Below are 15,704 nucleotides of genomic sequence, written 5' to 3'. Positions count from 1 at the left end.
TCAAGGTTCAAGCTCTGCGGTTTGAGGCGCTGGCCAGAGCGGGCGCCAGGGAGCTGCGCTAATGCCGCTCCCCGCACATGATCTAAGGTGCCCCGGGTGTTTCGGGGGCTCCATTCCCATCGGTCACACTGGGCGCACTGGGGGGAGGGGACCTGCCCCACCCGCACACACACACACAGGCTGGTGCTTCTTTTCCCAGCGCTGCTGGAGGCTGAGGCTGGAGGCGTCCGCAGTTCAGGGGACCCTGCTGGGCCACGTTCGGCCTCGACACGGTCACTGCTGGGAAGTTTTAGGGCCGGGGAGAGGGGAGCCGGGTCAGAAATGGAGCAGGTCAGAGCTCTGGGCGGGGCGCACTGAGAGCGGGGAGCCCCTGGGACTAGCTGAGGCTGAACCAGACCCGGTCTGTGTTGATACCGTCGCGCGCTCCATTCTGAGGGCTGGGCCCAACCCTCTCCCCTCCCCCCCATGGCCCGTGTTCCAAGGGCAATGCCAAGGGAGATGCCAATACCACATGGCGCCTGCGCTCGGTTCCACTGGACAGAGAGTTCAAGGTGCAGCCTGGCTTTGGTAGCCAGCCGGGCGCCATGGCAGGTGTTTGTGATCCCAGCGCCCGGGAGGCTGAGACCGGTGGATCGCTTGAGCTCCGGAGTTTTGGGCTGCTGGGGACTGTGCCAAGTGACTGTGCCAAGTGAGTGTCCTCACTCAGCGGGCGGCTCTCAGCCGGAATGTCACCCCTAGAAATGTGCCGCCCCAAGTATGTGCTTGCTTTTCTGGTGCTTACAGTCGGCCCAGGTTCTAGGAGATAGGCATCTCTATTGATTTATTTAAAGATCCACATGATGGCAGCAAAACTTCACGTCTGAGCATGACGCTGGAATCCGGAGTTAAAATCCCCATTTATTCCGATTACCTTCAAAAGGAGGGTGACAGGCCAGGGGCTGGAGCGGAGATCCTGGTGCCAGTTCGAGGTTACACCCCTGCTCTGTCCACCCAATGTGACCCACCTCCAGTGAATGCAATAAAAGCTCTTGGGGGGGGCTCATCCAGATCTCCTCTGAGAACCAGAGGCACCCAGCAGAGAGGGGCCGGCCTCTGTGCCCTGACCCCACTCCCTAGCAGAAATTCTGGGGACTCCAGGCAGAAAGAAAGTGGAGGGGACCCCACTTGCTTCAGCCCAGGGTCCCACCGCACTGCAATCCACTTCTGCCTACTCCTAGTGCCACTCTCTGTCCTCCCATCCTGGTGCCCCCCAAAACTCCCTCCCTGCATTTCCAGCCTCTTATCTCCCCACCCCTTGTGTCCATGCTCTTCCCATGAGTAGGTTCCCCCATTCCCAGCCCCCACTGCTCCCCGTGCCCCCCAGTACTCACCTCAGGTCACCCTCAGAGGGGTGCTCCCCAGGCTGCCGTGTCTCACCACACACAAAGTTCAGTAAAGGAAAATCCCTTCTTCCGTGGGGCAGGAACAGCCCAATAAAGTGTTGTTAAACTCCTGCTCCTTGTTCCCAGCTGTCTCTGTTCTAACGTGAGTTCCCCTTAGGGGAGGGTTTCTGTGAGCCCAGCAGAACAGCCCCAGCAGCTTATTCCACAGCTGTGATGTTTGAGAGGGACTAGCTGGAGAGACAGGACTTTGTACCAGGTGGGAATAGGAGACACAGCGACAGTCTGTCTAAACGACACCCCTTTTCCGAGAAAGGGATGCGGTCTAGGCTCATCGAAACTGAAAATGAAGCTGGCATCTGAATACAAATACCAGGTTAATGGGCAGTGCTATGCACAAGGTGTGTCCCATGAGCTTGGACGCTGAATGGGGCTGGGCTTCAGGCACCGTGTCCCCTGGGACGACTGACCGTCTCTCTGTGTTCTGTACAGATGGACCAGCTGTCGGAGGGAGGGGGACTGGACCAGCTGTCGGAGGGAGGGGGACTGGACCACCTGGGATAGCCTCCCGCACCCCACATTTCCTAGGGCCCCCGCGTCCCATGGCCAAGTCCCAGCGACAGCACCTGGGGGTACTCTGAGTGCTGCACCAAACCCTGCAGGGCTAGGTTTAGGAGGAGCCACGGCTACCGCAGGAGAGCTGCTGGGACCTGCTTGCCTAGGGCCACTCACGCAATGACTTCCTCTCCCTTGTGCAGAGCATGCTGCCCTCTCCCTCTCCAGCCTCTGCTCCCACTCCAGCTGTCGCTCCTCCTCCCACTCCCACTTCTCCCCACCTTCCGCATCCTGCCGAGGCCCCCACAGCCATGGTGGTGGGATCCACAGAGTCCAGCACCCCTCCCAGACCCAACCCTGAGCCTCTCCTCCCCCTTCCTCTCCCTTCCAGCTCCTTCCTCCCTCCCTCAAGGTTCTCAGCACCCTCCTTCTTCCACCCTCTCTCCTCCCCTCTCCCAGTCTCTTTCTCCAGCCTCGCCTCAGTTTTGTTGACCCCAGAGTAAAAATGCAGAAGGTTTTCAGAAGAAAAGTGCCCTTTCTTTTTTCATCAAGAAAAGAGGGCAGGGAGGCATAAGGGCTGGGTCAGCAGTGAGCGGTGAAGCTGAAGCCCCCAGAAGATGGGGAGAGAATCACTGGTACCCCAGGGAGAAGCTCTCCCTCAGGGCCACCTGGATGCACCTAGCACCTGCTCATATGCCCTGCCTTTGTGCTCAGCCTCTACCCTGGCAGGAAGGCCTCCCCCTTCCCTTCACACATGTTGTGCAATACCCAGCACGTAGCCATCACACACGGGAGGTTGTGCTCCCTCAAGTCCAGGCAGGTGAGGAGGCATCTGAACTGCGCCTTTAAGCATCCAAAGGTGCGCTCAACAACTGTGTGTGTCCGGCTCAGCCTGGCATTGAACACTGCTCAAGAGGGGATGAGGTGGCCGGTGTAGGGCTTCATGAGCCACGGCTGTAGGGGATGGGCCACTTCCTCCACCCGGCAGATGGGCATGTTCACGAACCCCAACCTGCTGGTGCCATCAGGGAAGAAAGTCCCCAGGTGCAGCTTCTGGAACATGCATGAGTTACGGATCACACCTGTGTCACACGCCTTCCCCAACCACCCTACTGAGATGTTCATGAACTGGCCCTGGTGGTCAGTCACGGCCTGCAAGACCACCAAGAAGCATTCCTTGTGAGATAGGGTAGATAGAGGTTTAGGGATGGAAGGCTGCATGGACGGACGGGTGGATGGGAATTGGAAGATTAGATCTGGTTGCAGCTAGAACTTCTTCAAACCCCTCCCCATTTTTCCAGACGCAGTGGCGTCAGGACTAAGGACAAGTCACGGCACAAGTTCCTTTTCTCCTCTGAGTAACTTTTGTGCCCCTTCCAGCCAATGGGGAAACCTCCCACTTCGAGGGGTTCAGGTCCCACCTACACCCCCAGATCCTCACTGTGGATAACATCACTGAACCCAGGAGTCTTAGCACCCACCCAAGAGCATTAACCACCAGCCCAGCCTCCCCGTCCGCTCCTGGCATGGGCAGGTCCAGCCGCTGCTCTGGTGGGCAAAGTTGGATGCATCAATGTCTGGATCTTTTGCAACTTGCCTTTATTACTGGCTGGCTGTGGAGTAAGTAGCAAAGCAAGGGAGCTGAGCGAAATGCAGCCGGGCAGGGGACTGGGGCAGTAGAGGATCAGGGCTGATGTTTGATCGGCAGCAGATCAGAACAGATGTCCCAGAGTTCTCTTCAGCTGGACTGGCTGCGTCCCGGACCGGGTGTGTTTGGAGTGAGCGGTGGATGCTCCAGGGGCCAGCATGGAGGGAAGGCCCAGAGAGGGCAGGGCCGGGGGCGGTTCCAGCGGGGATGTGCAGGTGGACATTACGGGAAGGATCTCACACAATCCGTAACTCGCCCGGCTCACACCGGGGAGAGCAGCAACCTGCCGGGTCCACACCAGGGTTTGGCTCCTCACGAACATGGTCCAGCTGCTCCCTAGCCAAGGGGCAGAACCCGGCCCTGAACCTGGATCTTTAGTCTCCTGAGGCGTTGGGCACGACCAGAACAGAAGAGTGGCTGGGGGAGGGGACTGCAGCTTGCAAGGGGGAGGAAACTCAGGCTGGGATGTGGGGCATTGAGCCCCATTGCCGATGAAGCCTGACACCTGGCACTCTCCAAGGCACAGGAGCGAGGCAGAGCCGGGCTGTGCAGTGACCCCTGGGGGGACTCAGGCCTGAAGCTGACTCATTTCATCCTGGATCCAACTGATAAAAGCGGAGACTCTGGTGTACATGCCAGGGATTTTCCCAGCGATGAATAGCCGGGAGACCATTCCCTGGGCTTTTCCATCGCACACCAGGGGGCCGCCGGAGTCGCCCTGCAGAACAAACCAGGACATGGATCCTCCACCCCCACCTCCACACCATCCCCTAGTTGGGTCCCGGGAACCAGCCATCATTGACAGAAGCCTCTGACTCTGGGGAGGAGCTGGGATTTGCAGCCAGCCCAGAGAGCTCCCGGCTCTGTTCCCCATGGGATCCCGTCCCTGTGTACTCACCGGCCCCACGGCTGGCGGTTCTCAGCATCAGGACCAGGATCTGCATGAGCACCAATATCTAGGGAAATCAGCAGGCCTTGAGTCTGAACCCTGGGGGATTTATAGGGCCAGCAGCAAGATCTCCAGCTGTGGGCCAATCGGACCTTGCAGGGACCCTTAGGGTACATCTAGACTACCGCGTTTTGTTGACGGAAGTTTTGTCGACAGATACTGTCGACAAAACTTCTGTCGACAATTTGCGTCCAGACACATGGTGTTCTGTCGACAAAGCAAGCCGCTTTGTCGACAGAACTCCGTAGTCTGGACGCAGTGTTACAGGCAATAACACCTTCTGTCGACAGAGTTTGTCGACAGAAAGTGTTATGCCTCGTAAAATGAGGTATACCAGCGTCGACAAAACCGCGGAGTTCTGTCGACGTTATGTCGACAGAACTCCGCGATAGTGTAGACGCTGGTATTGTTTTGTCGACAAAAGTCCACTTTTGTAGACAAAACTAGGTAGTCTAGACACACCCTTAGAAACCTCAGCATCAGGCTGCTGACAGGTGGGGGGCAGGGTTTAGACACAGGAGAGCCTGGGAGGGCAAAGCCCCACCTCCTAGCACCCAGCCCCACAAAAATGGGAGCAGAGGTAGCTTTTCTGAAGATCTTTGGTGATACTAGGTCCTTCTCTGCTGGGCTCTGCTGTCCCTCCTGCCCAGCTCTCCTTTGGACCGGGGTGTGTGTATCCATCAGGATGCTGCCTCCTCGCTGGGCGTGCGCGGAGAGTCATGACAACCAATCAGCAGCACGCCTGGGAAATGTTTAAAAAGTGCCTGGCCGAATGTCCCCCCAAAACGCCCCTAAAACCACAACCCACTGACATGCCAGCAGGACAGAGAGGTGTGGTCGGTTGGGTGGAGGGGTCGCTAACATCCCATTGACCCACATCTGCCCAGATCCCGGGCAGGAGTTGAGGGCTCTGGCTGAGGAAGGAAACTGGGAATGAGGATTTTGGGGTGTAGCAAGGTGCTCTGGGCTGGGATCGAGGGGGTCAGAAGGTAGGAAGAGAACTGAGGGGGGGGGGGGCTGGTGTTTGTGAGAGGGAAGGCTCTGAGTAGGGTCCGGCTGGGGATTGGGAGTTTGGAGTGTAGGACAGGAAACAGGACTGGGATCCAGGGGTTCAGAAGGCAGGAGGGGCATCAGGGATAGGGAAGGAAGTTAGTGCCGAAGATGGGATCCAGGTGTTGGGATCCAGCAGAATGTACCTCAGTCCCCCACTAGCTCCACCCCTGCAGCGCCCATTGGCCGTGGTTCCTAGCCAATGGGAGCGGTTCCTCCGGCTGCTCTAACGTGTACAAACCACGTGTTTTTGTTGAAACTGGAGACCTGGTCACTCTGGAGGGGTGGGTGGAGATCAAGCCTTTGTAGGGCTCCCCCCAGCTGATGGATATCCCCCTCACCCTGCTTGGCTTCATCTTCTGGTGCCTGCTGAGCAATAAGGGTGGGCTAGAGGGATCCAGGATGGGGGATCCTGTCTGCCCCCTCCCCTCTGACACTTCATCATTAACCACCCACCCAAATGTCCACTCGCAGCTCTCCTGCTGCATGGCTGGCTACTGCCTGGCTGGAGGGAGGGGGGGGGCTGGGAGACAATATCTCCTTGGAGGAAATAGCCCCATGGGCAAGTCCCTTTGGGATGGGGCAACCTCACCTGAGCATGAGACACCTGCCTGGAGCCCAGCTCACCTGGTGCCAGGCGCATCTTCAGTGCCAGCATCTAATTGGTGGAGAACGCGGGTGCTGGCTTGGCTCAGTTCCCCCCTTCCTAGCCAGGTCACATCTCAGAGCAGTGAGCAGGGGATGGGGAACAGACTGCAGGTTCCTGGCGTCTGGCCATGAAGCCCAGGGCAGGCATTCCCCCGGAGGGTGGGGAAGAAGAGCCGGCCAGCTGGTGGAACCACAGGCGGTGCAGATACCAGACATGAGAAGAGGCCATCGCTCACCTGGCATCCTTGTCAGGTACCAGCTCAGGGTCCCAACTCCCAGGGAAGCGAGGAGGCAGCCAACTACGATCACCCTGTGGGCTGGGAATCTGGAAATGCCCCGAGACAGACTGAGCTATGGACTCCCTCCCCCTAGTCTTTGTGTCCTCCCCTTCCTCTTCCTCCTGCTCCCTGGGCTAGCATCCCCCTCCCACACCGGTCTGCTCCATCCAGTAAGTCATGTGGCTGTCCTGCAACTCTACCCCCTCCTCTTTGCCAGACCCCAACCTGCTCTCTGATTCCTCCCCCTCTGAGCCAATCAAAGACCGTCGCCACCTCCCCCTCCCCCAATGGTGGATTGTCCACTGGGCCACCGGCACCTATCCCCAGTCCACCTGGTAATTGGGGCTCCCATGTGCCCCAACCCACTCCAGCCATGCAGGCTCTTGCTTGGGAGCAGGGTGGGGATGTGTGGGGCTCATCCAGAGCTCCATCTGAGGACCAGAGGCACCCAGCAGAGAGGGGCCAGCACCTTTGCCCTAACCCCACTTCTTGGCAGGAGTTCTGGGGACTCCAGGCAGAAGGGAAGGGGAGAAGATCCCACTTGCTCTGGTGCAGGGTCCCACAGTACTGCAATCCACCTTGGCCTCCCTGTAGTGCCACCCTCTGTCCACCCATCCTGGTGCCCCCCAAACCTCCCTCCCTGCCTTTCCAGCCTCTCATGCTCCCACCCCTTGTGTCCATGCTCCTTCCATGACTAGGTGCCCCATTCCCAGCCTCACCCCAGTGCTCCCCGTGCTCCCCAGTACTCACCCCAGGTCACGCTCAGGGGGGTGCTCCCCAGGCTGCTGTGTCTCACCACACACAAAGTTCAGTAAAGGAAAATCCCTTCTTCCGTGGGGCAGGATTAGCCCAATAAAGATTCAATAAACTCCTGCTCCTTGTTCCCCATGTTAGAACACAGACAGAGAATTCCCCTTCGTGGATGGTTTCTGGGATCTCAGCAGAACAGCCGTGAGCTTCAGTTTTGCTTTGTGTAGCTCCTTAAGTTTAACGGTATGAATAATAGAAGGGAGGGAGTTTTTGGATCTTTACCCCTGCTGGGCATACAGCCAAGGCAATGAAAAAAGCTGGTTTGTTCCTAAATATCTTACAGCCACTTAACAGGAGTGAGTTTCAGTTTTGGTTTAGCGTAAAGGAATTTAGTCGGAAGCTCCTCGTCTTTCTTATGTGAAAGATGCAAGGAACCCGACACAGACATTAGATTAGTCTGATCTAAAAAAAGACTTTGATATAATCTAAGGACCAGGCTGAAATCACACTTGTTAAAACCAGGTGACATGGAGCTGGGAGTTAATGAGTCAAAGCTGGTGCACTGGACTTTGGACCCAACTTGAGAGCGGCCAGACGAGGTCAGACGAAAGGTCCATCCAGACCACTATCCTCTCTGCTGACAGGGGCAAATGCCAGATGCCACAGAGGGAGGAAACAGAACCAGAAGTCATCCAGTTATCTCTCCCCTGTCATCCATCTGCAGCCTCAGATAAACAGAGTCCAGGGACCCCATTCCTTACCCATCCTGGCTAATAGCCATCAATGAACGTAACCTCCATGAATTGATCTAGTTCTCTTTTAAGCCTGTATTAGTCATAGCCTTCACACCCTCCTCAGTCACATGCAACTTCCAGAAGGGGGGGTTCCACAGAGGCTGGAGAGAGGCTGTTCTCAGTGGGGGTGGATGGCAGAAAAAAGAGCAATGGGCTCAGGTTATACTGGGAGATCTAGGTTGGATATCAGGAAAAACTATTTCACCAGGCAGAGGGGGAAGCGCTGGACTGGGTTCCCTAGGGAAGTGATGAAATCCCTTGAGGTTTTCAAGTCCCAGCTTGACCAATCCCTGGCTGAGTCGATTGAGTTGGGTTGGTCCTGCTGTGGGCAAGGCGCGGGACTTTGATGACTCCTGACGTCTCTGCCACCTCTATGATTCTATGTAGGATCAGCCCCGGGGATGGATCTGCAATTGCTCACCATGGCTGTTGTTCAGGTCACTGTCAGATGGCCTGGCTGGCACTGGACACAGGGCTGTGTGGATCGGGTGCTGCCCGCCCCCCTCCAGGAACTAACCGTGAGAACGGCCCAGCGAGCACAGAGCAGGAGGTGGGTTTAAAGTGGCCCAACAGGGCAGGAATGGTGAGGATCTGCCATAAACGTCACTTAGTCGACTGACATGGGAGACAGCCGCACGCCGCTGGGTCTGATGGGCTCGTGTCCAGTAGCCTCTGGGACATGATCCAGCAGTTTCCCTAGCAATGAGGCAGCCAAATGATTGGAATTTCCCAACGGGAGCTAGGGTTCAACCCAGATCCTAACTCCCCTAGGCTCTTTGCCTTGACACTCATGGGTCAGGGCAGTGGTGGGCAATCATTTTTGATTGGAAGCCACTTTAGAAATGTTTAGACATTTTTGAAGTTGCCCTGGGCTGCTCTGGAAGAGGTGGGGCCTCAGGGGGAAGGGGCGGAGTCAGGACCTGTCTATAATTCCCTCCTCACAGACGTTGATTGGTCTGGGGATGGGGAGCATCTTTGCCCCCCGCCCTTCCCAGAGAGAACCACCAGATGTTCTGAACAGCTGATGGGTCCCTCTAGGTGCCAGTGCCTCTGGTGATGGGAGGAGACTTTGTGCTCTCCCCACCTGCCTCCCCCAGGTTCCCACAACCCAGCCTGTTATTTCTCCAAAAGATCGCAGACAGGAAGCAGTCATGGTATTCCCCATTCCTTGTGATTGAGTGTATTTTAGGGTGGCTTCACTCAGTGCTGAGCAGGGCAAGGCAGACAGAGATCCAGCTGAGGCTCTTGTGATCTTTTGCCAGCCCTGGAGCAGGAGCAAGCTGGGGACATGGGATTTGGCAGGGTGGGAACAGTGAGGGGGGTTTGGGGTGCAGAGTCTGAACTTGGCTGGCGCTACCTGGCGCTGTAACCTCGTGAATCCCAGTATGGTCTCTTGCTGCTCCCATTGGCTGCAATGCCAGCCAATGGGAGCAGCAGGGGAAGTCCATCATAGCACAGGGGGCAGGGGGATTAGTTCGAGCCGCAGGCCACTGGTAGTCCAGGGACCACCCCATGAGAACCACTCATCTGGAGATGTAGCTCACTGGGCACAGAGTAGATCGACGGGGATAGCGGGAAATAGATGGCTTGATGGGGATGTGAAAAGGCGTCTCCCCCAGCCCGGGGAGCAGCTGGTCTGGATATTGCACATTGGGTAAATCGCTCAGTCCTAGATTGTAACTTCATTTTTATTCAGGCTGCTTACAAAGCAGGAAATGAAATGCAGCAGGCTGGGAGCAGCTAGGCAGGAGCGGTTCGGATGCAGGAATTGCTCTAGAAGGCCCAGTGAGCACAGTGGTGGCAGGTTTAATGTGGCCCAGCAGGGCTGGGGATGGCGAGGATCACCCAGAAATCTCATCAACCGGCTGAGATGGGGGAGAGCCCTGATCCGGCGGGTCTACCCCAGGGCCAGGCTGGTGAGCAGTACCCCAGGGGCCATGGACCGGCTGTGTTCCTGTGAAAAGGCAAGCAAAGAATTGGGATTTCCCAAGAGGAACTGGGCTCCTAAACCCCCTCAGCTCCTGCCTGGATGCTCATAGGCTGAGGGCTGCCTGAGTGGACCAAGGACGGGGGGAGATCGGTCAGCTTAGGGGAGTGGACTCAGCCCCCTGGAATGCTGCCCCACATCCGGGCACTTCCAAAGCAAACAAGCGGCGCAGCTCCAGCCTAGGCAGGGATTCACAGCCGGGGTCTGTCCCCCAGCCTCTTCATTGTCTTTTTGAGCCAAGGCAAAAAGGCGGAGATTTTCGTGTAGACGCCGGGAGCTTTGCAAGGCCCCCAGGAGACGATGCCCTGGGCTGTGTCATCACACACCAGGGCCCCCCCGGAGTCGCCCTGTGAAACAGAACAAGCCACAGATGGAAAACAGCCCCAGGAGTCAGTCCCCGCTGATACCCGGCCCCGTGACACCCCTGATGTCTTCCCTGGCTCTGCTTACACCTCGAGTCCCAGGCTCAGCAACTCACCCCGTTCCCGGTCAAGCTGGTTCCTGCAGCTCCCCAAAAGAAGAGTAGACGTGTTCCCCTTCACCTCTCCAGCACCGGGCACGGCCTGGTCACCACTCGACCTGCCACCCACCAACACCTCACTCATCACACAGATTCATGAAGACACCCAGAAGCAGGCAGGGGACTTACCTGGGCAGAGTCCCTGCAGTAGGAGGGGTTCCCCACACACATCATGGTCTTGGGGTTGTAGTGACCATATAGCCAAACAGGTTTCCTCGGACATGCAGCATCTGGCATCACCTGCACCTCCACCTCCTGGAGCGTGTCTGGGTATAAGGAACTCTCTGTGCTGGTGAAGCCCCAGCCAGCGATGCTGCAGACGGTGTAAGGTTTCACTTTCTCTTTCACGTTCGGCAGCTTCACTATATCAACCCAGCTGTTCAGCTCCGCATTGGACTTCAGCTGAGAGAGCACAAGGAAGACGGGAATGTCAGAGTCAGACGGGCCACGGGCATGCAATAAGATCAATGTTGCAGCAGTGTGAGGTCACTGGGGGTGGGGGAAGGGAGTGGTACCTGGAGCAACATGATGTCATTGTGTAGGTTAGCCTTGTTGTAATTTTCATGGGGTGTCTGGAGCTGCACAGTGATCTCTTGTCTTGTGTCCTCTGGCTGGCGGACGTTGTGGGCTCCCAGGTACACAGTGACCTCTCTGTAAAAGTTGACGGTAACACGTGGAGTATTTGGGTCAGCGTGTTTTGCCTTCAGGTGGTGCCAGCCCGTAGCCCGTACCCTGCCCAGTGGTGTCAGGTCCTTGAAACTCACCAACGCCCCTTGAGCAGGTCAGACCCCTGGGCTCTGCTCCCACAGCCTGGCCACCGCCGACTCTTCCCTGAGCCCCTCACCGGCACCAGAGCTCCTGGCTTCTCTATAACCACCCACCCGCATGTCCCAGCCCAGAGGCACTTACTCTCCCTGGCAGTGAGCGGCCGTCAGCACAAAGTTCTCTGCCACCAGGAACTCGCCGCAGCCCGAAATCTTGTCTCCACGTCATATACGCAGATAGGCCATGTAGGGCCTGGAGTGGGGCAGGGCTTCCCATCCCCCGATGATCTCACCTGGGGGAAAGTCAGAGTCATACAATGGCCCCCCTCATCTTCCTGGATAGGGACTGAGCTCCCCATCCGAAAGGGGGGCTCCCACAGCCTCCTTCCACCCCCTTAATGCTCTCCCTGGGGGATCCCGGGACCTGGATCCTGGCCCCCTGCTCTGCTTTGCCCCACAAAGTGGGGCTGGAGGGGAAATATGAAGCTTTCACCTGGCTGGGGGCAGAATCAGTGTCAACCACCCCCAGAGTGGGGCAGTAATTGCCCTGCCTTGTGTTCACAGCTCTGTGGATCAAATCCACCCCAGGCTGCTCCAGCCTGTCCCCAGCAGGGCACGGATGGGGCTTCTGTGACTGCTACTTCTCCACCCACCCACAAGGACCAGGCTGGGCTGCTCCTCGCCCGACTCACCGAAGTATCGGTGACCGAGGAAGTGGCTTCAACTGAATGAATCCTAGCCCAGGGAGCACTTTCTCCCTTCCCAGCTTGGCTGGATTTTTTTTTTTTTTGTGTGCAACCTGTCTTTTTCCTTCCACTGCTGCGACATGTTGAAGGGACAATTTTTCAGGATGAAAAAAATAGTTTGGGGGTTGAAAGTGAAAAGTGAGACTATCCCTCGGGAAAACAACAAATCTTCTGGGATCTGCTCAGCAAAAGGCGCCAGGCGGGTGGGTGGGAGTGTTGGAAAATCTCCCCTTTAAGGAATGGCAGAGATTGGCTTTACTGTGGGAGCTAGACCCAGGTCAGGGACCACTTACTGTGCTAGTCACTGCACAGACCCACCCATCCCTTCTGGGTTCAAAAAGACACAGAATCATTTTTGTCCTTTAAGGGGAATTGGATACCCAAGAGCATATTGCTAAGGATTTAGGTGCCTGATTTCCAGCCATGACAATAAGAGACCCATAGACAGGTTAACGTTCCCCCCATAGATCGTGGGATGAGCTGGAAAAGGATCCCAAGTTGCTTAGGTCCGAGCCCTTAACCTTGGGCAGCAAGAGCAGGGACCTCTCTCCAGTATCTGCTCCTTGAGTCTCTTCGGCCACCCTGCCGGTGGCTCATAGCAAGTGGGGGACACGACTTAGCAGTGGCATCTCAGAGAAGCCATCTGGAAGCTGATCCACTCACCCCCATAGGCCGAGAGTCCCAGAGCTACTCAGGGGAGGCTGCAGGGGTCCCAATAGGCCGTTGCGCCAGGTAGTTCAGGGGAAGACCCTCACTCACCCCACAGTCCCCTACCCTGCATGGGCCCCTCTCCGCACACCCCCAGCTCCCTTCCCCCACTCACCAGACCAGCCCCCAGGGGGCAGGAGGAAGACCCAGGGGAGAAGTCCCACCACCAAACGCTGCATCGTCAGAGCCATCCGGGGCCAGGCACGGAGCCGCTCCCTCCGGCCTGAGGCTTTTATGGACTAGGTGGAGGCAGGGCCAGCCAATCACAGGGCCACATACACTCCTTCCCGGGAACATCAATTGCAGATGGGGCCACAGTGAAGAGATGCCCATTGGGCAATTCTCAGGTAATGGCCGCGCCCACCTAGCGGGAGGTTTCCTCTCTGCTCCGGTCCCTGGCCTGGCGCCATGGCCAACAGGGCCCCTGCCCGTCCATCTGCCTGAGGATGTGGCTAACACGGCCGCCCACTGCATGGCTCTGGCTGAGGATGTGGTTAACGCTGACCTGCACAACCACTGGTGCTAGAAACGCTCCCGGGCCTTTCTGCAGCGAGATGTCACAACACGAGATTTCAGGGGGGCCAGGAGGGACAATTCCTGCCCCTCTGCTCACTCCAGAGACCGGACCCACTTGCTGGCAGTAGGAGACGCGGGGCCTTTTCCCTCTAGGGCAGAGGGACCAAAGTTTGGCTCACGGGCCATATCAGTCCCTTCTGTACTGCCCTGAGCTCCCACCTTAGGATGGTCCCCAGCTCCTCCCCATCTGGACCCTTCACCCCAGCTTCAGCTCCCCCAACACAGGGGCCATGCGCTTCTCAGGTATGGCGGTGACACAGCCAGCCTAGGGCATCGGGTGGCACTAAGCAGGGAGGGCTGGTGTACCCCATACAGCTCCCCTGCCACACCCCATGAATCCTCATATCCCCACATAAGTAACCTCCCTCTTAGAGCCCCTCCCCCAACTGCGCCCCATAGACAGCACCTCCCCCAGGGTGGTAACATCCCCATTCGTGCCCCCATCCAGTGTCAGGTCCAGTATGCGACCCTCAGGCCAAAGGACTTGTCCACACCTGCCCTAGGACATGTCTGTGCAACTATCACAGCTCCTTTTCCCTCTGTCTGCCCTTCCCCATCCCCATGGGCTGTGCACAACACAGATCAGTATCGGCGCGGGGTGAGAAGTCACACCCTGCCCCCTGTGTGAGATAGAGATGGGTGGTTCTGATCTCCCTGATACCCGCCTACCACCTCCGACCTTGTGTACGTGACACCCAAAGCGTCGCTACCCCCACGCCAGGTGTCGGGTGACAGACGCTTCTGCCGCATTCAGTGTGTCGGCCCTCAACAGAGCTCAGCCCCATCCCCTGTCCATTTGGTCCCTGGCCATTGGGGGAGGTGTCATCTCCCTCCAGGGAATGGATCACACAGAACCATGAGCATCCCTGGTCCAGCCATATCTGTGTAGAAGGTCCCAACCAATCCCCGTGGAGGCTCTGGGTCAGGTCAGTGACCCCTACTGGAGCAACCAGCCATCTCCAACTGGCAGGTGGGTCCGTAACTGGAAGGGTGGGGAGATGATTCTCCAATAGATGTATGGGCACTAGATGTTCCAGGAGTTGGGGGGAACAAGTGGAATTGAACCAGGCCGGACTACCAGGCCTACAAGGAATATGGGGTATTGAACTGGACCTTGGACACAGATCCGGTTATTTTCTTTGTCTTGTGTTCTGGATCAACTTCTCTGTGGGCCCCTGTAGACTGTGGCTACGTCTACACTGGCATGATTTTCTGGAAATATGGAAAACTGTTCCATTTTAAGCTATAACTATTTCCGGAAAAAGTGCGTCTACATTGGCCACGGACGCTATTCCGCAAAAAAGCCCAGACCGTCATTTTCGCGATCGGGGCTTTTTTGCGGAAAAGACTACTGGGCTGTCTACACTGACCCTTTTCCGGAACAGTTTTCCGGATAAAGGACTTTTGCCCGAACGGGAGCAGCATAGTTTTTCTGGAAAAGCAGCTGATTTCTTACAGTAGATCGTCAGTGCTTTTCCGGAAATTCAAGGGGCCAGTGTAGACAGCTGGCAAGTTATTCCGGAAAAGCGGCTGCTTTTCCAGAATCAATGGCCCACTGTAGACACAGCCTGTATGTTTTAAACTGTAGCCCAGAGGTACTGTGTTCTCTCTGTTTTAATCTGTTCTCTCTCAGTTGCTCTGTAACACCCGGCAACGCGGAATGCTTTATCGAGTACATCTTTTGTTTAGTTCCTAAAATCTCCTTTTTTTTTTTTGAGGCAACAGCTGGATTCTTCTGGCCTGGCAGGTACCAGGAGGTCTGTGTGTGCCTGCCTAAGGCAGAGAGGTCAACTTTTAGGGTGCGTCTAAACTACATGGCTCCATCGATGGAGCCATGTAGATGAGGCTGATCGGCAAAGGGAAATTAAGCCGCGATTTAAATAATCGCAGCTTCATTTAAATTTAAATGGCTGCTGCACTGAGCCAACAAACAGCTGATCAGCTGTTTGTCGGCTCAGCGCCCTAGTCTGGACGCTTGCAGTAAAGGAGCTAGGGGGTGCTCCTCTGGTAGAAGTTCGAAGTGCTTTCTTGTTCAGTTCAAGAAGAAAGGGGGTTTTGGTTCCCTTGCTGGTGGCAGTTATCACCCATAGCCAGGGGATCTGTGACTTAGGGGAGATTTTAAGCAGAAGCCCATGGAGACAAGGGATTTAAGATCTCTTGTGGGCCCCACCTTCTGCACTTGGAATGCCAGAGTGGGGAACAGCCTTGCTAAGACACAAGCCCAGCCTTCCCCCATAGGAGTGACACCCCCAACCACTACCCAATCCCTGGCCGAGGCAGCGGCTGCTCTGGATTTTGCAATTCGGGGTGATCACTCAGACCCACAGTCGCCTTTTTTTGGAACTTCATTTT

At 56.7% G+C, this 15,704-nt stretch overlaps 1 protein-coding gene across 1 annotated transcript; it reads right to left on the bottom strand.

Moving 5' to 3' along the window:
• Positions 1 to 10,229: 10,229 nt before the first annotated feature.
• On the bottom strand, positions 10,230 to 12,150 carry LOC142821264 (granzyme H-like). Its single transcript, XM_089774367.1, has 4 exons — positions 12,122 to 12,150; positions 11,074 to 11,209; positions 10,688 to 10,960; positions 10,230 to 10,385 (listed from the first exon to the last, which is right to left on the bottom strand). Exons 1-4 carry the CDS (start codon positions 12,148 to 12,150, stop codon positions 10,230 to 10,232), a joined length of 594 nt encoding a protein of 197 aa, XP_089630493.1.
• Between the last annotated feature and the right edge of the window lie 3,554 nt (positions 12,151 to 15,704).

The sequence above is a fragment of the Pelodiscus sinensis genome, chromosome 30 (assembly GCF_052426305.1).
Source record: "Pelodiscus sinensis isolate ZL-2025 chromosome 30, ASM5242630v1, whole genome shotgun sequence".
Taxonomy (NCBI): domain Eukaryota; kingdom Metazoa; phylum Chordata; order Testudines; family Trionychidae; genus Pelodiscus; species Pelodiscus sinensis.
This window is presented reverse-complemented; position numbering and strand designations above follow the sequence as displayed.